Raw genomic sequence first — 24,369 nt, forward strand, 5'->3', positions numbered from 1 at the left:
ACCCTAATGATTTATTATGATGATCACTGTTGGTAGCAGTGATGATGATGGACTGTTTCATAGTAAGTAAATACGGCAAATATTAAGATGTAATAAAATTGGGTGCCCTATGCATTTTTCCTCATTATGTCACAATTTTTATTTATCTTTTAGGGGGGTGGGGGAGGAGCAGAGGGAATGGGAGAGAGAGAATCTTAAGCAGGCTCCACACCCAGCGTGGAGCCTGACATAGGGCTCGATCTCATGACCCCAAGATCATGACCTGAACCAAAATCAAGAGTTGGATGCTGGGGTGCCTGGGTGGCTCAGTCGTTAAGTGTCTGCCTTCGGCTCAGGGCGTGATCCCAGGGTCCTGGGATCGAGCCCCACATCAGGCTCCTCCGCTGGGAGCCTGCTTCTTCCTCTCCCACTCCCCTTGCTTGTGTTCCCTCTCTCGCTGGCTGTCTCTTGCTCTGTCAAATAATAAATGAAATCTTAAAAAAAGAAAAAGAAAAAAAAAAGAGTTGGATGCTTCACTGACTGAGCCACCCAGGAGCCCCACTATTTCACAATTTTTAAAAGTCCCTTACAATTTCTCTAGTCAAGCAAGCCAACTTGGGCAAACTGAACCAATGCGCTGTTTAAATTGTAACTTTCCTGATTTGCTTCAATGTGAAGAGAGCACTCGCGGAGCAGTACTCACCGATGCCCCTGATTGCCTTGCGAATCGCTTCAGCATCCACTGAAGGGCTGAAGCCCGGATAATCGTGCACTGTCCCTCGGTGTCCAACCTGGAAGGGAGTATCCGGAAGTGCCACTAGTTCAAAATGACCTCTGTGTTCGCATTACATGCATTCGCGCATACACGCTGGAAGCATAACAAACCCATAATTGGCAACACCTTCCTTCCCCTTAAGGAGTGGTTCTCCTGTCCCCAGACATGCAAGCAGTATGACATTTGCCACATACACAAAAAGGCCTCTCCTTTCTTCCCCCTTGTGTAAGAGATTAGAAATACAAAACAGTTATTCTCTAGATCAATAAACTGTGCTAATCCCAGTGACTCTGAAGAATATTTGCTTTAATTTTATTTTATTTTATTTTATTTTATTTTATTTTAGATTTCATTTATTTGAGACAGAGAGAGCGAGCATAAGCAGGGGCAGCGGCAGACAGAGGGAGAAGCAGACTCCCCACTGAGCAAGGAGACCGATGCAGGGCTCGATCCCAGGACCCTGGAATCATGACCTGAACTGAAGGCAGAAGCTTAACCATCTGAGCCACCCAGGTGCCCCCAGAATATTTGCTTTAAAGTGGCCTCTGCACAAAAGCAAGGAGACAGTGAGAATTTTCTGTATCCTCTTTGTTTTCAAGTGATAACTCAAAGCTCTTCACTGCATCTCACACAGAAGGAACTGTGGTTTACGGACTTCCAGATGCTTTAAGTAATGCTGACCACTGTCCTTGGGGAACCCCACACCAAAGGATCCACAAATGAAACCCCCATGAGGACTGCCTGTTCTTCACCTTGTTTAACAGATGTGCCCTTCTGAAAGCTCCACGGACATAGATCTTCAGGGGCAGCGTGGAAATGAAAAATGCCACGATACTAATTTTAAACACACAAATTAGAAACATGTCAGTAAGCTGGGAAACACCATCTTACGGGAAGAATAAAATATCTTAAAACTGCTTCACAGACTATAGAACAGCCACAAAGATGCTGAGACAAATGCAAGCAAACATGTATTTACACAGCATTTCCTCACACGGAAGAAAAACATGGCTTTACGGTCATGGTGTTTTCTTTCTAAATTGATTTTCCTGTCCTGTTGCGGAATAACATGGGCTCTGTTGTCTTGGGCTAATATGGCTTCATTTAGGCTCTCCTGAAGTGCTTAGTATTTTCATGACAGGACATTATCTTGTCACATTAAGATGAATGGAAAATTAATGTTCTGACACAGTAAAAAATGATAGGCTGACCCAATAGATTAGGCTGCACAATTTGCTTCAATACAACCAAACATCGTTTAATCTTAAAGCCTCCAAACGAAAGAGCTTTCATTCTACCAGAGTGACTGTAACAGGTTAGAAACTAGATGGGAATGTGTCTGATCTAAAAGGCACGTGTAAGAAATCAGTCACCTCCACAAAATCTTTGGAGAATTCTCTTTCTCCGAGGCTTACTAAGTATTTTATGGGTTCCCAGAGTCAACTGGCTTCATTTCAGTTCTATCCATCTAGGAACTTTTATACTGATCTTATCTGTCCACCTTATGCGTCTGGCATTTATTTTTTATTTATTTTTTATTTTTTAAAGATTTTATTTATTTATTTGACAGAGAGAGACAGCCAGCGAGAGAGGGAACACAAGCAGGGGGACTGGGAGAGGGAGAAGCAGGCTCCCAGCGGAGCAGGGAGCCCAGTGCGGGGCTCGATCTCAGGACCCTAGGATCAGGACCTGAGCCAAAGGCAGACGCTTCACAGCTGAGCCACCCAGGCGCCCGTGTCTGGCATTTTAGAAGAACCACCCCAATAGTAGAGCACTTGAGTGCTTCACGCCCAGCGCGGTGCACGACACCTCATATATGTTAACAGAATGTGCGTAACAGCCCTGAGGAGCCAGAGTGACCCATTTCCCATCTAAGACACCAAGGTTTAAGAAGATTGGAGAATTTGCTCAAGCCCACAGAAGCGAGGCAGGCAGCGGAATCTGAATTTGAATGCAGTCATGACCATGCCAGCCCACTCTTACTCCTTCTTGAAGGGTAGGGTCTGTACCCAGGCCAATTCTTTGAAATGCATATGCCCAGGTCCTGCACTAAACATATCGAACATATGCTTCAGAGATCAGGTAAATTCTACATGCTGAAGACGTTCCCTGGGGATTTTGTGCCACACAGGTATTTACATGGTTGCTTCTGAATCCAAGAAAACTAAATTGCAGTCAGATTCCAGTGGCTCATTGGAAAGGGTTTCCCTTCTAGCCGTGACCTTTTCACGGCGCTCTACTACCTACACATAAAAATATGCTGAAATCCCAGGGCACACAGTTAGAGAAGGTTGAAATTCCCAGTCCGTTACGTAATTTGCCACCTAGTAAGAATTAAATGGGGAGGAACTGCTTGTTTAATTAAAAGAAAAAAGCCACACACACACACACACACACACACACACACACACAAGCTTGAAAAATGTCAGGGAAATTCTGAAGCGGAATCGTGGTGAAATTTTTCAGCTTGTTTCAGTTATTTAAATAAGCAGTATAATTCAGTGGATAGACTTGGTTAGCTAAAACATTCAACAATATTTACATGACCTATGGAAAATAATCTATTTCTATTAAGAAATTAATAGAATCTTTTAAACTAGCACAGGCCAGGCAGTGAACAAAGTGCTTTACAGACAACTTATTTCAGTCTTAAACAACCTTAACAAAGTAGATTTTATTATTTCCATTAAAAAATGGAAGAAACTCGATTTCAGAGAAATTATTTGCTTAACATAATTCTGCTACTAAGGACAGCCCAAGAATACGAATCCACCTGCTTGTGTCTAAAATGCCCTATGCTCCCTCTCTGCCACATCACAGTGCTTCACAGGATTCCACGCTAGTGGTTCTGGAAGTGTAGACACTGGATCCGCCACAGCGGCATCATCTGGGAACTTGTTAGAGATGCAAATTCTCAGGTCCCACCCCAGTCTTACAGAGTCAACAGCTCTCGGGCTAAGACTCAGGAACTGTGTTTTAACAAGCCGTCTAGACGATTCTAATGCATGCTCAAGTTTGAGAACCACTGCTCTATTTCATTCTCAGCTGCCTAGAAAACCAAAACAAAGTGAGTAAACAAGTTATAGATTCTTTTATGGGAGGTGGAAAAGAATTTGATGATGAGCTCATTGTTTCAGGAATGTTGGCATTTTTACAGACAAAACTATTTGCATGGCCGGCTTCATTGCAGGCTTCCTTCCTTAGCATTTAAACTACTAATCAATGGTTGACTTTGTCTGTTTGCACAAACCCTAACTCCCTAACAAAGTGTCATGCCAGTGTAGGTCACAGATACTTAGCAAAGTTTTTAGTTTTCCAAAAAAAATCACATTTGATCAAATTTCCATCTGCATCCCCAAAACACTTTAAGTTGCTTTCCTTTTCTCAAACTTGACCTTCAGATGCCCCCAAAGGGACACTGATCCTGAAGCCAGTTGGAAAATAAATTAAAGCAAGCAATGTCTAAGTAAAGGGAGGGGGGAAGCTAACTGGAGCTCCTGACATTAATCATTGTTGCTACTTGTGACGCCTGGGTGGCTCAGTCTGTTGAGTGTTCGACTATTGGTTTCAGCTCAGGTCATGATCTCAGGGCAGGGTCCTGGGATGAGCCCTATATCAGGCTCCCTGCTCAGCAGGGAGTCTGCTTGGGATTCTTTAACCCTTCTTCTCCCTTCCCCTCTGCTGCCCCCCCTGCTCTAAATAAATAAATAAATATTTTTAAAAAATTTATTGCTACCTATCGTGTGCCAAGTCCACACTTCCTGCATTAGCTCATTCAATCCTCATGGGAAACTTGTAAGGCAGACGTAATACATCCTATTTACAGATAATGATAAAACTGATGCTTAAGCAACTTGCCCAAGTTCACGCAGCCAGGAAGCGGTCAGTGTCATAGCCTCCGCTCCTGATCACTAAACTAGGCTGCATCTCGTTTGAACCATCTTCAGGTCAACAGAGCTTTCTCTGATCTTCTAAAACTCTCCTTGGGAGATCATCAGAGCACCTGATGCCTTGAAGCCCGTTGGAGTGGCCAAGTGGGGGCCTCGTGAGCTGTCTTCTGCCACCTCCCCTCCCCCTGCCCGAGAGAGGCTGGCCTGTCCTTGACCATGAAAGCCGGCTGTACCCATTTTTTCATGCAAAGTGTCCTGGGTTTGCAAGAAGTTAAACATTCATATTCAGAAGAACGAATGAAAGAGAAAAACACCGGGTGCCAATCCTGTTGACAAGAAACATATTTAAAGCCAAATGCTGCAGAGCCAGACTCGCTGGTACACCTTGAGGGTGAGGTAAGGCCAAGTCCCTCATCACTTCATCAAGCCCTGTAGAGGCTACATCCAAAAATCCTGCTTTCAAATGAATGCCTCATAGAAACCTCCAGGACTCAGGAACTGTTGAAGAGCTGAGGAGAAATGATCACTCTCTGCTCAATGTCCAAACAGTCTGCTGGGTCGTGAAGGCTTATGAGAGAAGGAAAAATGGAGTAGACTAAAACAAGTAAACAAACAAACAAAACAAAAAAACAATAAAGCAATCGTAACTTGGAAGATGTGAGACTTCTCACTCAATTTTTCTAATAAAAGGTGGTTTTCCAAACCAAAGAAAGCTTATTGTAAAAGCCCCCGAGATGGAATAGGGTCAGGGGGGCAAGTGTTAGGGGTTGAATTGTGTCCCTCCAAAAAGATAAGTGGCAGGCTGAGCCCACAATACTGTACACTGTGACCTTCTTTGGATATAAGTTACTGAAATGTGCTTAGTTAAGCTGAGGTCATACTGGATGGAGGGGGCCCCTAATCCAACATGACAGGTGTCCTCAGAAGACAACGAGGTGAGGAAAGAGACACACAGGAGGGTGTGTGACCATGTGACCATGAAGGCAGGGATTGGGCCTGTGCAGCTGCGAGCCAAGGAACCCCAAAGAGCACCAGCAAATCCCCAGAAGCTGGAAGAGGTGAAGAAGGACTCCCTTACAGCTTTCAGAGGAAGCACGGCCCTATCCACACCTTGCTTTCAGACCTCCAGCTTCCAGAACTGTGAGAGAATACATTTCTCTTGTTTTAAAACATCCAGTTTGTGAAACTCTGTTAGGGCAGCCCCAGGAAACAGCAGGTAAGGTGCCGGAGACAGGACTGCTAACCACTCTGGTCCTCTAGGGCAAGCACGAGGGGCCTCAGCTTCTCCCACAGGCTGGCAGGGACGCTGCAAACAGAAGGTGCCCCATCACCACTGCCCGCAGGCTTTCCACCCAGGGGCAGCAAAGAGAAGCAGGGGGTGGACAAAGCAGGCATCGGCAGCCTCCGGTGCCTGATGGCCATGAGAGAAGCGAGTGACGTCATGGCTTTCTTTGAAGTGCTTCCGAGGGGTCCAGGGGCAATGTATGCATTTCTTCTTATCTCACTCAAATGAGAAAAGATTCATACTTGCCTTCTGTTCTTTTTTAAATATAATGATTTCATCAGGGAGCCTCAGAGCAAGAGCACTGGGATGTGGTAACAGAGGAGAGTGTTGGGCCGGAGTAGGAGGAAAGCATGATTCAGAAATTAGGGAAGGCAGGACACACAAGCTATTTGGGTTGGGTTTTCCATGAAACACAGATTATAATCAGAAGAAATCCTGACCTCTTAGAAGCGTGTGTCACTCACAGTCAACCCCCCCAGACTTCTGCCTTCTTTGGGCTCCTGGGCCCCATCCCTGGCCACTCCAGCTTGCATTTACTCTCCTTTGTCAGCCCGTCCCCTCTGCCTGACTTCTATGGAATAGGTACTTCTAAATGGAAAATCTCTTTTCTTTCCCTCCAATTGTGCACAACTCGCATAGTTGTCATTCCAGCCCAGACTTCTATTCTGAACACTGGTCTATATATTCAAAGTCTACGTGATGTATCTGCTTTTCTGTCTCACGTATCTATTATTTCCTCCGAAGCTGATTTCCTCTCCCCTGTGACAGCCCCACGATATTTACCTGGGCTTTACCCATATCCACTCATTTAATCCTCAAAACCCTACAAGGTTGGTATGATTCTGACCCCCCACTTAGTGGGGAGAAGACACAGAGAGGGAAGAGGCTTGGCCAAGGTCACATGGCTCATCTGTGGCACAACAGGATTTGAACCCAGGCATTCCGACTGCTCTCTGAGCTGGTCCCCAATTTGCCCTTCTTCCTCTACATGGCACCAACCTCCACAAACTGGGAATCTCCTTTGAAGCATCTCTCTTTCCCTGCACATTCAATCCATCAGCAATCTCAAAAAGATAATCTCCGGTGCACTTCTCCCCATCTGCCCCTGCTCTTGTCCAAGTCACCATCACTGTTCCCCTGGAAACGGACATCTGCAGCAGTCTCCTTTCCTTCCATCGCCCGCCTTCAACCACCTCCCACACAGCAGTCAAGGCGTCTGCGGCATTGGTCCGCACAGCCCTGGCCCTGCGTGGCTTGGCCCAACCTCCCTCTTTGCCCTCACCTGCAGCTACTCTCCCCCTTGTCCAGCACAGTTCAGTTCTCTGACAGCCCAGCTGATGTATGTTGAATTCTTTCTCATCTTAATGCCTTTGTTCATGCTGTTCCCTCTATCTGGAATGTTCCTCTACCTTCACTCCTCTGCTTAAAGGCCATCTTCTCTGACAGGCCAGCTCTGGCCACTGGACCTGAGCAGGTCCTGTCTTGTTGGTCTCCATCTCAGCAACCCTTCCCCTTTTGGGCACTCAGTACTCAGTATTCTCTCTCACTGTTTACATCCGTGTCTCCACCTCCCCCACCATAAAATTCCAGGGGGCAGAGAACTTTTGTTTTACTCATTACAATATATCTAGCTCCAGCCCTGTACTCAGTCTTCAGATACATGCTTAATAAATAACTGTGAATGAGTTTGCTGGAAGAAAATGGAAGGAAGATGATGACATCCCAAGGTGTGGAATTTCTCCAAGGCCTACATAAGACAACTGGCTGCTTGATGAAATCGCTCTCTTCAAACATCCTGAAATCAAAGGGACCATTGTATCCTGGGAGATGTGGAAGAGGTTAGAAATATTTCTGTGACTGCAGGCTATTTCAGGTCTTTCAAATGTGGTTCCAGATGCCGGGGTGGAAGACTGGTGAACCAGGGATGTTTCCAGTGATTCTGTTATGTCTTTCTTCCTGTCTCTCCAAGCACTCAGGGGTTCTCTGGTAGACGCAGCAAACACAACTGTCTGGATTGGGTCTGAAGCACTGGGCCCCCAGAAAGTCTGTAGCAACACAAACTTCTTTCTCAGAATAATTTTCATTATTTGTTTGAAGCAGATTATAAACAATTTCTATTCATCTTCTCTTGAGCTATTTAGTACCAGTATCTGAGGATTACATTTTTCCTCCACAATCCAAGTCAGGTTTAGCTGAGCTAAGGGTTCTTGACCAAACTCTCTTCTTGGCCAAGAGCCACAAAGAGCTGAAGACTAGGGTGGCTATACTGGCCACATCCTCGGTTAGATGAAGTACACTTCTAACTTCATCTTCTAGGAGAGACACCTCTGTTGTAGGATCTGCTCTCTAAATGTGGAAAATAGAGGGAACCTACTCAACTGGGGAATCTGGCAGCATCCACATCTTCTGAAATGCGTACTTGGCTAGAAAATGGTGCTGGTTTGGCAGGATGTTGGGACTACAGTGGTGACACCCACTCTCCTCCCACGTCACTTCTATGGGAATGGAAATCCACCCATGAGGGACCAAGACTAGGGACGTTTGCTGTTTGTAATATTACAGAAAGAACATTTCTTGCATCTGTGGCCACAGTCATTAATGCCCACATGACATGATGGCAATATACATTATTTTATGAGTTTTGTGTAAGTATATGTTTGGGAAGTGACAATCCTAACAATAAGTTGCTAAGAATTCTTCCTAATGTAAAGTAAACCTACATAATGGGAACTCCTTGAAGAGCTTATACAAAGGCTATTGGGACTATTAAGATTCTTTGCGGCCCTTGGAGGATCCTGAAAAAAGAAGTGTAATACCTCCCCGAATCTCCTTGTCCCCCTCCTATCACCCCATGGGAGTTTTCTTATTGCTCTTCAAATACTCCTTGCCTCAGGCTACACCTGCTGTTCCCTCTGCCTGGATGCTCTTCCCCAAGATACTCTCCCAGCTCACTCCCTCACTCCATGTTGACTTCTGCTCACATATCTGAGCAGAAAATCACACTCCCCATTACTGTCACTACCCACCTCTGCTTTTCTCCAGAGTACTTTAAACTGACTTTATATATTATACATTTATTGCTTTGTTTATTAGCCATCTTCCCTAATAAAATCAGAGGCATATGGGCTCCAGCCCAAAACAGTGTCTGGCACATAGTAGATCTTAGTAAATATTTGTTGAATGACTAAGTGAATAAAAAATGCTTTCTTATTCTGAGTCTGGCTTTCTTTGATAATACTCAAATGCCACTACCAGACTTTTCAAAGCTCCATGCCACACCTCAGCAATCTGAGCAATGCATTCTTCAAACCTTTTGTCAATGCTGTTCAGATGAGGCTGTCACTGCCTCTATTTGAACATGCCTCCCAAACCTAGGTGACGTATTTAATCAAACACAGATGGTTAGAAATAAAAGAGCAAAGATCTGATCATGGAGGAAGGGGCAGACTGGAGAATTTTCTGCCCTTTTGACTTATCCTCTTTTATTTCATGTGAGACCTTGCGTCTATATGGATAGTATTGCTCGGTGCTCTAAAGTACTTGTTTTCCAACCGCTCTGCATCCACGAAAACACAGGCCTTCAAGAGAATAGAATTACACCTTCTCCCCTTCACATTCCTTGCTCTCAAGCTAAAACTTTTTCTTTTCCTCTTTGCCTCTGATTTACAAGGCTTCTTCAACAGCTACTCATTAGATTTGGCAAATTACACTTTTTGTTGTGATTAAATGTGAAAGAGGGGACCCGTGCGTTCACGGTGAGTTGGGGTCAGGGAGTGGCAAAGGACAGCTCTTTAATGCTTGGTCTATTCATTCCTGGGAAGCCTCTCTCTTCTCACTCAGATTAGACAGTTTCTTTCCACACTCTGTCCTGAAACAAACTCTAATGTTTTGATTCGAAAGCCAGGTCTTTACCTGTTTTTCATTAACTTCCTGCAGAGGGCCATTTTTGCAGCTGCCAATATTTATCTCAATACGCTTCGGGGAGCGTGGTTTAAAACACAGACCAGACCGGAAGGTGCATCATGTCGAAGATACCTAATCAGGCATGATGCCCATTCTCCTTGGGATGTGGAGTCCAGCTCAGCGAAAACAGTTATAGAGCCAGATCTTCCAGCCCTGACATGCAGTAGACAGGGAGCCCAGAGGAGAAATTCAACACGACCACATGCGTGTAACACAGGTGCTCTTCCCACACATGTTTTAGATTTGCGTGGTTAGGAAGGGCAAACACACTAGGAAAGAAAGGTCTGATGGGATGTTCCCACCAAAGCAAGACATATGAACTGGACAGGGCTCTCACCAACTTCTTGTAGCCAGGACCGGTAGTATCATATGCCCAGGACTAGTATCATCCACGGAACAGAAACGGAAAGGCATTACCCTCCCAAATTCTCTTCCACAGAGCATACTGCACCTTTCCTGGGAGCCCTACCGTTGATGTCATTACTCTGCATTACACAGTGGAAATGGGACCATTGTGTCCTCATGGGTGAAACTGCACCAGTCTTATCCCCAGGAAAGAGAGGAAGGGTCAGGTGGGGAAGGAGAGTTGTGTTCTCCTTCTCAACAAGAACACATTTTCAAGGGTTAATTTTTCCTATTAGCAAGTTTCCACCCTAGATAAGCCTTTCCCAACCTTTCCACTGTCAAGAATCCCTTTAAGTATTTCTCCTCCACAGACCCCATGAGTTGAGTGATTCTATCTGCTAATCTGTATTTATTACAAAGCATTACTCATTTTCCCCAGTGTTACTTATTATTTAAGATAGGAACATCCAAGCAGAGGTTCTGACCAGCACAAGGTAACCAGTGCCTGAGTGTTAATATAATTTTAGAAAAGGAATAAAGGAATATGATACTCCAGAAATTCTGTGCAGCCTCCACGTGAGGTATATATGTGGTACGATAAAGCACATCTCTAGTCTTTGTCCTGGGTTCCTGGCAGAGGGCATCAACACCACTGGAATTTCCCGACAGGAATGTCTTTGTTATCCTATCGAGGTGACTCACGGTGGACCTCTAGATAGGTACGGGATGGGGATGATTGGCAGTTTGGGAGAGGAAGGAGACTGGAGATTAAGTTCGGTCCCATGGCCAGTGGTTTCATCAATCACACCTATGTAATGGAATCCCAGGGCAAACTCTGGATAGAGGTTCGGAGGAGCTCCCTGGCTGGTGGACACACGATGTGCAGGAAGGGTGATCTGTCCTGACTCCATGGGGACAGGGCCTTTCCAGAACTTGCTTTATGCATAGGTAGGCTTTATAATAAAACTGTAACCGTAAATACAGCACTTTCAGCGAATTCTGTGAGTTGTTGTGGACAATTACTGAATGCAAGAGGGTCATGGAAATCCCCAACTGTATGCGTCGGAAGGGCAGGGGCTCTGAGACTTGCAGCTGACGTCGGAAGTGAGGGCCGAGTTCTTCAACCTGTAGCGTTTAACTCCAGGTAGCTCGTGTCAGAATTGTACTGCAGTGTACCCACTTGGAGTGGGAACAGAGTACTCTATGTCTTTAAATACATATAAATATCCAAACCACAGAATGTACAACACCAAGAGTGAACTGAAAGGTAAACTGTGGCCGCTGGTGATTATGAGGAGTTAGTGCGGGTCCATCAGTTGTAAGAAATGTACCACCCTGGTGGGGGATGATGATAATGGGGGGCCCTATGCATGTGTCTGGGCAGGGAGTATACAGCAAATCTCCGTACCTTTGCTTCAATTTTGCTATGAACCTGAAACTGTTCTAAAAAAATACTACAAATAGGAGTGGTCAGAAAAAATCTATTTGGGGAAGATCCATCTGTTTTCAGATGGCTCAGAGACAATCATTCCAATGGGGAGGAGGATGCTGTTGATTTGTAATAAAATCAGGCCCAGGAGACAGGCAGAAACTCCTTTACTAAAGCAGTTGCAGGGATAATAAATAGCAAGGAATATGCTTTTTTAAAAATAGCATACTGAAATGATAATGATTACAACTCACATTCACGACTGCTCACCACATGCCAGGCACTGCCAATGCGTTTTACATGAACTGCGATAATTCTCACAAGCACTAAATGATGCTGGTCCTATTGTTGTACCCGTAGCAGAGACAGCAGGAGACTAAGTGACTTGCTCCAGGTCATCTTTAAGAGCCCGCCTTTTAACCAATTAGAGAGGTACGAAAAGAAGACCTGGGATTGTGGCTGGACCGTCTTCCTTCTGCTCCCAGGAGAGCCCAGTACAGCTGGAACTTGCTGCTTTAATTGTCCCACTACGCTTTTGATGAACTCCTTCGAGGCAAAGTTTGCAGGCATCCTATTCATGTGACTTTACATTTTCGTAAAATGTCTTTTATCCCTCCGTTCCAGAGTGGCTCCCTATTCCCCTTCCTCATTTATAAAGTCGAGTTTGGAGTGGGGAAGGGAAAATCTATAGCAAGTTAGGACGTTATAACAATTCATAGTGATTATGGTGATTAGGAGTTTAGAAAAATTTTAGGAGGATAATACAAATACTAATCTGAAGATTCAAACAAATGGTCAAAGGAAGTTAGGAATTGACCAAGGAGCAAAGAGCCCAGAATATCTGCTTGAGGAAGCCAGCTCTGGGGAAGGCACACATCGGAAAGATATTGTTATGGTATCTTAATAAAAAGTCAGGGTCCTGCTCTTTCCGTCTCCAGCTGCGGTAGTGAGAGGAGCCACCGCTAGCCCGTGCACCTGCAGTGGATGGCCCTCCGGGACTGTTCCAGCTTCCCGATCAAGAGGAACAAGCAGACATACAGCACCGAGCCCAGTAACTTGCAGGCTCCGGTTCAGCATACGACTGTGGGCGTGGAGCCCACGGCCCATGGCAAAGGTGTAGCGGCGGCCATGAAGCAGAGATCCAGCCACAGAAAACTTGCCACCTCCTACGTGCAGACCACCATGAACAAGAGTGCCCAGGGCCCTCTCAGCAGCGTCAGGTACACGATCTTCGAGTACAAGTTCGGCCCAGATCTCTGCATGACTGCCGTTCGCAGAGCCCCCGCCATCCTGCTCAGCCAGAAGCCTGTGATGGAGAAGAGGCAGTGGGCCCGCCCCACCGAGAGCTCCTGGACACCTGCCTGCCACTTCCAAAGCAATAAAGATATCAACCACACACCCGTCATGTTCCCAAGCCATTCTAATCTGTAGGTTGCCTGAGTACTTGCTACAGACCTAAAAGCAACCTAAAGAGACCCTGGGTCCAAAGAGCCCAAAGTGATAAGGTATCAGGCCTTTTCATCAGGGGTTAAGTAGGAGAACAGAGCCAGGCAACAGTTCCAAACAAAGGAAATAGGCATGCAACACAGATTGTTGACTCATCTGAAACAATGGGAGGGTCGCTACACACCTAGAATCTAAAGACCTAGGAAACCGGCTATTGTTTCATCCACAACAGCAATGTCCTAAAATAGCGACCAGAGTCTTCTCTCTTGATCATATCACTCCAACAAACTCATCATCCACTAGTAACCACAAACGGATCTATAGTTTTGGGGAAAAGCGTGGACTTGATTGCTTATTTGTGTTCAGGTGTGTATGTGCTTTTGTGTGTAAGAGGGAAAAAGAGAACAGATAAAACTTAGTGATAAGAATATTTACAGAAATCTCAGGTTGTTTTTTTTTTTTAATTATTGTGGTAAAAAAAGCGTGACATAAAGTTTACCACACCAACTATTTTTAAGTGCACAGTTCAGCCGTGGCGAGAATATTCACATTATTGTGAAACAGGCCTCCAGAACTTTTTCACTGTGCAGAACTGAAATTCTATACCCAGTAAGCAACAAATCCCCTTCAGCCCGCAGCCACAACTCTGTTTTCGGTCTCTGTGAATTTGACTACTTTCGATGCCTCAGATAAATGGAGTCATGGTACTTTGTCTCTTTATTACTGGTTTACCTCACTTAGCATAATGTTCTCAAGGTTAACTCATGTTGCAGCATGTATCAGAATTCTCTTCCCTTTTAAGGTTGAATAATACTCCATGGCATGTCTACACAGTAGCCCTGCCCCCATCTAGTGGGGGTGCGTTCCAAGACCCCCACTGAAACTGCAGATAGTACTGAATCCTACATACACCACATTTTTTTTCCTAAACTGGTGAAACTACGATAAAGTTTACTTCATAAACTAGGCACAGTAAGAGAGTAACAACTTTGAAGGTGTCAGCTGACCAACTAATTGGAGAGCCTGACCAGTTAATCCCATGGCGGTTTACTAATGGACAAGGACTAGAGGAGACTTTTTTTTTTTAACACCAGTATTTTGGAGAGATGCCTCCCCCCCCCCATCTGATGCTACTAAGTATTCATAATAGCAGTGGGAATTTTAGACCTGGAAAGAGGACAGCTTGGCCTCCCGGCCAGTGGTAAGGGGATAACCTGGGGCCAGCAAACCTCGCAGCAGCACACCTCCCAGCAACACACCATCCACCACACCACCCACCACACCACCCATATCTCAGGCTGGTATATCTCCATACAAGCTATTCTTCAAGGTTTTCTGTCCCTCACTTAAGAAATATAATGTATGTTCATCATGAACAAAAAAATTAGAGCATGGAAGGTGATGCACTGAAAACTAAATGTGGCCTTCCTCACAGTTCTGCCTTTCTGGAAAGTTGTCATGTAATATAGTCTTTATGTATATTTTTTTTCTTTTCTTTTTACAGCTTTTAAACAGAATCTTGGGGCACCTGTGTGGCTCAGTCAGTTAAGTGTCTGCCTTCGGCTCAGGGCGTGATCCCAGGGTCTTGGGACTGAGACCCACATGGGTTCCCTGCTCAGCGGGGAGTCTGCTTCTCCCTCTCCCTCTGCCCCTCCTTGCTCATGCTCTCTCTCACAGGAATAAGTAAAAATCTTTAAAAAATTAAAAAAGTAAACAGAATCATTCTGTACATACTATTCTGTAACTTGATTTTTTTTATTGGTTAACATATCTTTGGACATTTTCTTATGTCAATATATAGAGAACTGACCCCCTTTATCCCCATTCTTTTTAACAATCACATAAAAATGTCTGTAAGCCAGGGGCGCTGGGGTGGCTCAGTCGGGTGGGCACCCGACTCTTGGTTTCGGCTCAGCTTGTGATCTCAGGGTCGTGAGATCCAGCCCAGCGCTGGGCTCCGTGATCACGACAGAGAATACTCGGGACTCTCTCTCCCTCTCCCTCAGCCCCCCTCCTCAAATAAATAAATATATCTTTGAAAAATGGCTGTAGGTTTCAAATGAGTAATTTAATAATTTTATATACCATGGGTGGCCATTTATGCTGTCTGCATATTTTCATTAATACAAATGAATGTCTTTAGGCCTATATTTTTTCAGCCTTATGCAAGCGTATGGATAAGATAAGTACCCCGAAGTGGAGTAACTGGCTAACGGGGTGTGCACTTAAACCCTGATGGATACACCAATATGCCAGCCAAAAGGGTGCCAGGGTTAGTCTCCCATGATCAGAGTATGAGGGTACCTGTCTTGCCCAGACTCTGCAATACTGGTCTTACTGTACGTTTTTTTCACCTAGACCAATTCTTAGGTAGAAATGGCTTCTCATTGTGTTATTTACATTTCTTTATTTCCTAGTGAGAGAGAGCATCTTTTCATGTTTGTAGGACATTTATAATTCTTTTCATGTCCTACTCATGTCTCTGACAAATTTTTCCATCAAGTCTTTTTTTTATTGATTTATTCAAGTAATTTTTATGTTAAGAAAATATGTCTTTTGTCTGATGTGCTCCAAATATTTTCGCCCTGTGCGTTGTCTTCTGACTCTACTAATAGTGTTGTTTGCAGTAATAAATCATAAGTTTATATTCAGTTAAGTAGATCAATATCTTTCTTTTAGGCTTTTGGTTTGTGTCATAGTTGTAGCTGCCGTCCCTACTCCATGATTATTTTTAACATTCACCCATATTTTTTCTCTTTCATTTCAGTATTTTATCCCTCTGAAATGCATTTTAATGTAAGAAGGGGGACGGAATACAGATTTACTTTTTTCCCAAATGGCTAGAAATTTTCTTAATATTATTTGTTGAATAAGCCATCTTTTCCTGATATGAAATGTTCTCCGTATCATGTAGTAAACTCCCAAATCACACACTAAATTCGCTCTGTTGTTAACCTCTACTTTGGGGTCATCGCAAATTATTTTAACTATGTACCTCTACAATACACGTTTATATTTTATTATTTTTAGATATCCCCTCGCTTTCTTGGCATGTTATAGTTTCAACTTTTATCAACTTTCAAGAGATTTTTCTTAATATTTTAACTTTTTGTATTTTGATTTGACTCTGATAAGTTACTGTCTAGTGAAGACTTGAGTTTTACTTACCCAGATAGAAGCCATGATAGCCCACCTTTGCTTGAGTTAAGATCACACAAACCTATTAAAAGAAAAAAAAATTACTAAACAGAATAAATCTGGGATTCAGAATACCATAATCTCTGAATAACCCTAATCTTTAATCCAGAAAATAGAAGTCAACATTCAAAGAGAAACCATCTTAGTAAGGCGATGTGTCTCCAGCACCAAGTACCCTATTTGCTAAACAAACATTTACGAGCACCCACTATGTACAAGGGACTGTGCTGGACCTGGGAAGGGGTCAAAACAGAGAAAAAAGTCTCCATGCTTAAGGGGCTTACAAGTATGTTTCTTGGAAAATAAATTCTTGACTCATTTAAAAATCCAATAGAACTATATTGATTACTGAGTTCTTTTAACCAGAATAGACGCCATCCTAGGAAACAACAACAGAAACAGAAACTGTCTCTCCGGATCCCACCCTCAAACAAATTTTAGCTGGCTTCAATTGGATTCTTCGTGTTTGATTGATATCCCATTTACATTTTACAAGGTTCTAAGCCTACAGCCTGTTATAAACAGACATGCCCACTCTTTGAGGAGGCAGTCAGGTTCCTGGTAGGGCCCAGAGATAAAAAGGGCAGTTCTTTGGTGGAGCCCTATTGGGAACCCAGGCACTTTTCATATGTAGACATTATTCAAACATGCTGGCATATCTCCAGAGTTGATTTAGAAATGCAAGTCGCTCCCACCAATCCTGGGAACAAAATAGTCTAAAAATTCAACAAAAGCCCCAGAACAAAGTTCAGTAGGAAATGACACCAGCATTCCCTGGAAATACTTAGCCTGATTTTCTCAGGCCCTCTGGAGCCTGGGGCAGGGGGCTTTCTGGTCACCAGGTCTAACACTACATCCCTCTAGATACACAGCGGATAAGGTGTCACCAGTTCTGGTTTTGCCTCTGAAAGTTCAGTTTCCCTGAGCTTCGGTTTCCTCATCCGTACAAAGCGAAGAGGAAGGCTATGGCTGGCGGGGATCGAAATCATATCTATAATAGTATCAGCTAGGATTTTGAGTGCTTATTATGTGCCAGGTCATATAAAAAACACTAGAAGGTTAATGCCACAAGGCTTTCTGTCATATTTGTTCACTGGGGGATAGAAGGCACTAAAGAAATACTGAATGAATGAATGATTTAATATAAGTCCCACAATAATCTAGGGAGCTAGGTGTCATTAAGAACATCTCCACTTTACATATAAAGAAGCTGGGGCACAGAGAAGGTTCAATAATGTTCTAGGCACACAGCAAGCAGGTGTCCCCCCTACGGAATCTGGAGAGTCACACTGTAAATACAGGAAGTTAACACCCATGCTCCGCCTTACCCCAGTGCCTGCCCCGTACGTTGTCACAGCTGATGCTCAGTGTGTGTTGATCCAGGATAATTTGTAAATTATTAACAATTATTATTAATTAAAAAAAGTTTTATTAACATATAATGTATTCTTTGTTTCAGGGGTACAGGTCTGTGATTCATCAGTCTTACACAAGTCCCAGCGCTCACCATAGCACACACCCTCCCCAGTGTCCACCCATGTTAAGAAGAAATCACTCCACAGTGGGGGCCAAATGACCTAACAACAATCTAAACATCCTTTCAGAAAGGGATTCGAGCATCTACATCATTTCCTTTCATCCCTATTTCTCAACAGACGGCCCTACACAATCACCACAGCTCTGAGAACAAGATCCTGGGTGTCTTTACATCTTTAAACTCCCTTTCTCGTCAGTCTGAGGTTTTCTGCCTTCCTGAGGCCAGTGGGGATATCTTTGGAGAACAACGTTTTAACGCGTTACATTTTTTTACGATGTTGATAAAACAAGCTGTAAATGTTAGCTCTCCCCAAGGGCAGAGTCTTGCTGTGTGTGCAGAACACAAATCCCGGGCAAGAATTTCTATCCAGCAGTGTGACTCCTTATCAGCAGCCGGAGGGGCCTCCAGCGACCCGGAGCCTCCGGGGCCCCGCACAAACCACAGTTTCCTATACACGGTCATTTGCAATCAAGCGCTCAGATTCCCCACCTGCTGACTCAAATGCCAGCGGGGTGAATCATGAGTAGTGGCTGCGACTCTGTTGCAATCAAAGAAAAGGTGAGTCTTCTCAAGGAAAAGCAAACTTCTCTGATTCCCAACGCTCAATATCTAAATACGCTTTTCTTTTACCACCTAAAAAAAATTAAATGAAGTAAAATAAATGGTCTACCTTAAGAGGAGCAAATGCTCACAAGGATGGGTGGGGTTCCAAGTGCTCAGAACCGAGCTCAGAGCTTGGGCCAGCCTCTCCTGGTTCGCCAGGGACGCAAAGGACAGTTCTGACTCCCTGCTCTTTTTCTGTCCGCAAGACGTTTAGGACTGGGGAGGCTGAGATGGCCAGCCGGCTCCCAGAAAGTGCAGGGTCTCGGGGGCCGGACAGCTGGGTGTCAGTTTGCGCCCCGCCCTCACCAGAGCTGGGTGACCCTCCCAGGGCGCACCGTGTTTGCTCCTCTGGGCCTCAGTTTCCTCCGTTCTGCAATGCGGGACGCGGACCCTCTGCCGCTGAAGCCCCTCAGGCCCTGCTCCCCAGCCGCCCGCGCGTCTGCGCCGTGGGCCGCGCTCCCGGGGAAGTGGGCCCGTGCCCTCCGCTCCCAGCTGCCGGGCAGCCGCGGGCGCCTCGCGGGGAGGCTGATCTTACCTGCAGCGCGGCCGAGGGACCTGCTGAGCGGGAGCACGGCGAGAGAGGGAGTGCGCCCCGGCCGCCGCGGCTCCGCGCCCGCGACCGCACCCCTTCCTCCGCCCCTCCCCCCGCCTCCCGGCTCCACCTGACCGGCGCCCGAGGCCCCGGGAAAGGCAAGCCGCGCCCCTCCGCCGCTGGGGCTGCAGAGCTGCTCCCTCGCACCGCAGCCCTCGGCTTTCCGGGGTGTCCAAGCTTTCCCACCCTCGTCTCCCGCCATCCTCCTACTGACCCCTATTCCCTCGGTTTACACTTCTGCTGCGCTTGCAGCACGTTCTCCAGATCTACTGCAGTGCTTATTTTGTTCAAGGCATTGTGGATTCAAAGAGGAGTGCGTCCCTGCTCCCTCGCCTGGAGCCTGGAACAGAGGGCGAACACCTAACACTGGCGCCAGCCCATGACACCTATGGAGCAGTTACTTTGTGCCAGGCACAGTTCTAAACTCCTTACGAGTATGCCCTGATTTAAATCTTGCCACAGCCCTCTGAGGTAGATAGAGTTTTCTCGGTATCTGAAAGGAGAGTTCCCGTGAAACCTTTCCTAAGCTGAAACGGCGTGAAGTGAAGAAACGATCACCATGAATTTATATGGAAAAAACTTTTGGGCATTCGCAGATCCCCCCCAAAATACCCTCTCTTAGGCTTTTCTGATACCTTAGACACACGTTGCCAACAGACGGAAAAATAAATCAAAATACAACACAGGGGTTCAGAGATCCAGTTCTCAAGCTATGGTGACTTGATGCTGAGATGCTCGGAGTGATGGGGTGGGGGAAGGAGCTGGGGGGGCGGGCACTCTGGCTCGGGGTGTCTGCTCCCCCTATAATGAATGCCTGCTGCTGAACAAACGCTCAAGACTGTATTCGATTTTGCCTTTTTTCCTTTCTTCTTTCAGTTAGCAGAAACAGGTACTCATAATGTAGGTATTTGGTGACAGCGAAGAAGCCTAACAGGCACTTTGGGAAGCGGGGGGATATCTGTACTGTGATTATCCAGATTTTATAAATGAGGAAACCTGGACAGAGAGATTAAGTAACTTCAGCAAAGTCACACAGGGAGGAAATGGCAGAACTAGATTTTTGAACCCAGGTAGTCTTGTTGTTCCTCTGCTGAGCGTATTGGCTGTCTAGTGTGAGGATTCGAACCACAGACTTGGGGGAGATAACAGGGTGCAAGGGCATTCTAGGCACCTGGAACGATAAAACGAATGAAGGAGGCGAAAAACCAAAGCCCTGGTTGTGTTGAGGGAATTGTGTGTTGAAGGATGTAGTAGAGAACGATAGAAGCTACCATTTATTGGGTATCAGGCATTGGACTCAGTACCTGACTGCATTCCCTCTTTTATCTTCAAGGCAACTCTAGGAGGTGCTATTTTTCTCAGAATTTGCAGCAGAGGAAACAAGCTTAGAAAAGTCAATTTATCCAAAGCCGCTTGAGTAAAAAGTGTCATAACTGGGACTCAGCACTGGCCCCAGCCCTTATGTACCTTTCCTCAGAGCAGGGCTGGATCTTGAATGACACACTTCAGGTATTGGGGCATAATTCAGCAGAAGTAAGGAAGTACCGAAAGTGTTTGAGGGAGACTGGCAGACAGCTCTAATTCATCCTCTAAAAAGTTAGTTATGCTAACTTTAGTTTCCATAAACAAGGAATCAAAAGAGAAGAGAAAATTAAAATCCTATAGGGAGACTCTAGAGTCTCTGCCACTTGGACTTCAAAAGTGACAGTTAGTTAGAGGTGGAATTGGGGCAATTGTGGTTTGGGCTGTTGCAAATAGGATTCCGCTGTCCTTTGTCTTGCCTTTCACATTAATGAAGTGCAGTTGAACACGCAGGACTCCACAACAAAGGCCTGAGGACAAAAGCAAAGGATGGAGGTCAGGGTGGAACAGGCACCCTTTCCCAGAGAGAAGCAGGTGCCCCTCTAGCTTGGAGCCAATTCTAGGATTTGTTCAAGAGACCCAGTTGGACAACAACCAAGAGGGCTGGGAACAACCTGACACAGGAACAGTGGAGAAGACCAGTGTCTTAGTCCGTTCAGGCCACTATAACGGGCTCCCAGAGACTGGGGGGGGGGGGGGGGTGTATAAACAACAAATACTACTTCTCACAGTTCCGGAGGCTGGGAAGCCCAAGATCAAGCCTCCAGCAGGTTTCACGTCTGGTGAGGGCCCCCTTCCTGGTTCGAAGACAGTTGTCTTCTTGCTGTGCCTCACATGGCCTCAAGGGCACCAGAGCTCGCTGGGGCCTCTTTCATAAGGGCACAAATCCCATTCATGACAGCTCTGTCCTCCTGATCTGATCACCCCAAAGACCCCACCTCCGAATACCATTGTTTGGGGGGTAGGATTTTGACATATTAATTTTGGGGGGACACAAACATTCAGGCCATAGCAAGCAGCTTACAACTCCCACAGTCTCGTCTTAAAAAGTTACTACATAAAATTTTTAATTGTGAAATATTTTTAAAGATACCAACAAGAATAAATGATATTATAAATATGTTGACTACCCGTGTACTCATCACCCAGCTTTATCAAAGCTTAAACAATATGTTGTATTCATTAGAAAGTTTTCAAGATATTTTAAAGGTAAATGATAACAATTGATGTTCCTTTTGTGCTCTTTCGAATCCATTTGTCCCCACTTCCTCCAGAGATAACCCACCAATAAACTCAGTGTTATTATTTTTGTGCATGTTATTATACTTGCTTCAAAATATTGATACAGCCGTAAGTATTACATAACACTTTAGCAGGTTTTTAGACTTTAAATATAATGATGTCATATTGTATATTCTTCCACTACCTCTTTCTGTTCAATTCTAGCTTCTCTGGTAGCTACAGTCACTGTAACTGCTGCATTGTGTTTCATTTTATGACTACATCATGGTTCCTCATCTTCTGATGATGGACATTACATTGTTTCATTGTTTTCAATATTTTTCTACTGTGAATAATTCTGCAGTGAACATTATTGTACATAGTTTCTTGTTCACGTGGGTTGATGACATTATCACTTGAAAATAAAGTGAGGAAAGAAAAAAGAGAAAACACTGAATGCTTGGTACAGGGAGCAGGTGGTTACTAGGGGAAGGCATTAATAGGTTGCAGATTAGGTGACTTCAAAGAGTTTTTAAATGGGACAATATTGTGAAAAATTTTGAGAGGATGGTCAAATGTATCAGCTACCGCCACCATAATGCTATATAACAAACCATCCTGAAATTCGGGAGCTTAAAAGAAGTCATTTATTCTCTCCGATCAGCGGGATGGCTGGGGTGGCTCTGCTTCATGTGTTCATTCTGAGTCCAGGCTAAAAGGGCAACAGCTACCTGGAGGAGACTGTTCTGGTGTGTCGGAGTGCAAGAGGGCACACTCAACCGCACAGGCACTTCTCAGGCCCTTGCTTGCACCATGACTTCTAATATCCTATTGGCCAATCCCAGTGAGTGGTGGGTGGGTGGGCAGGGGATAATTCTGAACCATAGCTAACTCACCTTAGCAGGATACAGAGAGGTGTTGAGGAGAGGTTGGGAACTCCCAACACGGAAAACATTATCAAATGGAACAAGGACAAACTAGAAAGACTCCTACATCCAATATTTAGGTTGGATGGACAACTAGAAAGACTCCTACATCCAATATCTGGGCACAGGTAGGAATATTGAAGGTCTCAACATCCCAGGAGAATGTCAGCCGTGGAAATAAGACCTTCTGAGGAAAATGAGCTCAACCAATAAACCAGCAAATATTATTTTGGTCTTTGAAACACCAAAATAATCAACAATTTAGCTCACTTTTTTTAAGCACCAGCTATATGCCAGGTGCTGTTCTCAATGTATTGTACGCATCATCTTATTTAATTTTCACCTCAACCAAATGAGGTAGGTCCTCGTATGCATCATTTCTAAAAGCTGCATAAACTGTACATTGTAAGATCCTGGGCCAAGGTCACATAGCCAGTAAATCATGTACTTCAGATTCAAACCCAGTCAACCTGCTCCAAAGCTTATCTTAATCATGACAATGATAAATCTACACATAATGCCAAGAGGTTGACCCAAGGGGCTTCCATGAGAATGAGGGGGAGGAGAAAGGGCTAGCAGGTAATCTAGGTGAAACCATTCTTTTATGTTCAAAAGCTCCAGAGTTACAGTCACATTCTCTAACAACAGAAACCGCCATTATTTATGACCCCTTGTTAGCTTAGTAGACAGGGAAAGAAATATAGATTAATTGCCTTTTATGGGTCCCTCCCATTTCTGGAAGTAAATCATTCAACAAAAGAGACCCATGTGCAAACAGTTGGTTGACATGCAACAGTAGGAGAGGGGCAAATGGTTTGGGCATTCCGACTTCTGTGGTTCAAAATTCTGCACCAAATTATGATGGACCTGTATGGTAGGCAAAATAACGGCCCAAAATAATCCCTGGAAACTTTTAATATGTTATGTTACACGGTAAGGGAGAACTGTGGTTGGGCAAATGGTTTGGGCATTCCGACTTCTGTGGTTCAAAATTCTGCACCAAATTATGACGGACCTGTATGGTAGGCAAAATAACGGCCCAAAATAATCCCTGGAAACTTTCATATGTTGTGTTACACGGTAAGGGAGAGCTGTGGTTGTAGATGGAATTAAGCTTGCTAATCAGCGGACCTTAATATAAAGAGATTATCCTGGAATATCTAGGTGGGCCAAGTATAATCACAAGGGTGCTTATATGGGGAAGAGGGAAGCAGAGGCTGAGCAGAGAGCTGACTCAGGGAGAAAGGATCAACTGGTCATTGCTGGCTTTGAAGAGAGAAGGGAGTGATGACCCAAGGAGTGCAGGGGCCTCTGTGGGCAAGGCAAGGAAATGGATTCTCCCTTGAAGCCTCCGGCTGGGCTGCAGCCCGCCAACACTGTGATTTTAGTCTTGTGAGACCCATTTTGGACTTTTGACCTCTAGAACTGTAAGATAATACATTTGTGTCGTTTTAAGCCACTAAACGGGGTAATCTGCTACAGCAGCAGTAGGAAACAAATTCAGCACTCCTGTGGGCATGACCTCCACTGGGTGCCCTTCGCTTCTACCCTCCAAGCAGTGGCGTTAGATCCTCCTATCAGAGCCAAACAGTAATTGAATAGATCTGGTCATTGCTAAGACAACTTAAGAGAGAAAAGGAATAGTTGAACTTCCTCAGTTAATAAAACTTTCTTAAGATGGTTACATGGTTAAATTTTTTTTTTTTAATTCTATAAAGAGGTCCATCAAAGTCTTGGCTCTGCCCCCATAGGTCCCCAACCTCAACCTTTCCACGTCATGCTCCCCTTCAGGTAAGTACTTTCTTTCTTGTACATTCT

At 44.8% G+C, this 24,369-nt stretch overlaps 2 protein-coding genes across 5 annotated transcripts in view; one reads left to right on the forward strand and one right to left on the reverse strand.

Moving 5' to 3' along the window:
• ANXA3 (annexin A3) overlaps positions 1-24,369 on the reverse strand; it is a 59,320-nt gene that overhangs the window by 28,224 nt on the left and 6,727 nt on the right. For 2 of the 4 annotated variants that reach the window (XM_008693267.2, XM_008693266.2), the window contains exons 2-3: positions 16,281-16,332; positions 683-770 (exon numbers count right to left, since the gene is read on the reverse strand). In XM_008693267.2, coding sequence (XP_008691489.1) covers positions 683-770; positions 16,281-16,295 — 103 coding nt within the window. In that variant the 5' untranslated portion in view covers positions 16,296-16,332. Of the gene's footprint in view, positions 1-682; positions 771-16,280; positions 16,333-18,517; positions 18,538-18,985; positions 19,096-24,369 lie in introns of those variants that run through there. The other 2 variants (XM_040625253.1, XM_008693268.2) reach the window with 2 other exon arrangements.
• Positions 5,622-13,097, forward strand: LOC121101514 (60S ribosomal protein L28-like). The gene is made up of 2 exons (XM_040625305.1): positions 5,622-5,702; positions 12,633-13,097. The coding sequence occupies exons 1-2, from the start codon at positions 5,622-5,624 to the stop codon at positions 13,095-13,097; spliced, it is 546 nt and encodes a 181-aa protein (XP_040481239.1).

The sequence above is a fragment of the Ursus maritimus genome, unplaced genomic scaffold, assembly GCF_017311325.1.
Source record: "Ursus maritimus isolate PB19 unplaced genomic scaffold, ASM1731132v1 scaffold_8, whole genome shotgun sequence".
NCBI classification, from domain to species: domain Eukaryota; kingdom Metazoa; phylum Chordata; class Mammalia; order Carnivora; family Ursidae; genus Ursus; species Ursus maritimus.

What these genes read in the sequence shown, in the direction of transcription:
- LOC121101514 (XM_040625305.1), top strand. Translation starts at nt 5,622, where the DNA reads ATGAAGGCAGGGATTGGGCCTGTGCAGCTGCGAGCCAAGGAACCCCAA. An exon ending in ATCCCCAGAAGCTGGAAGAG is followed by an intron (nt 5,703 to 12,632) that starts GTGAAGAAGGAC and finishes AGCCACCGCTAG; the next exon opens with CCCGTGCACCTGCAGTGGAT.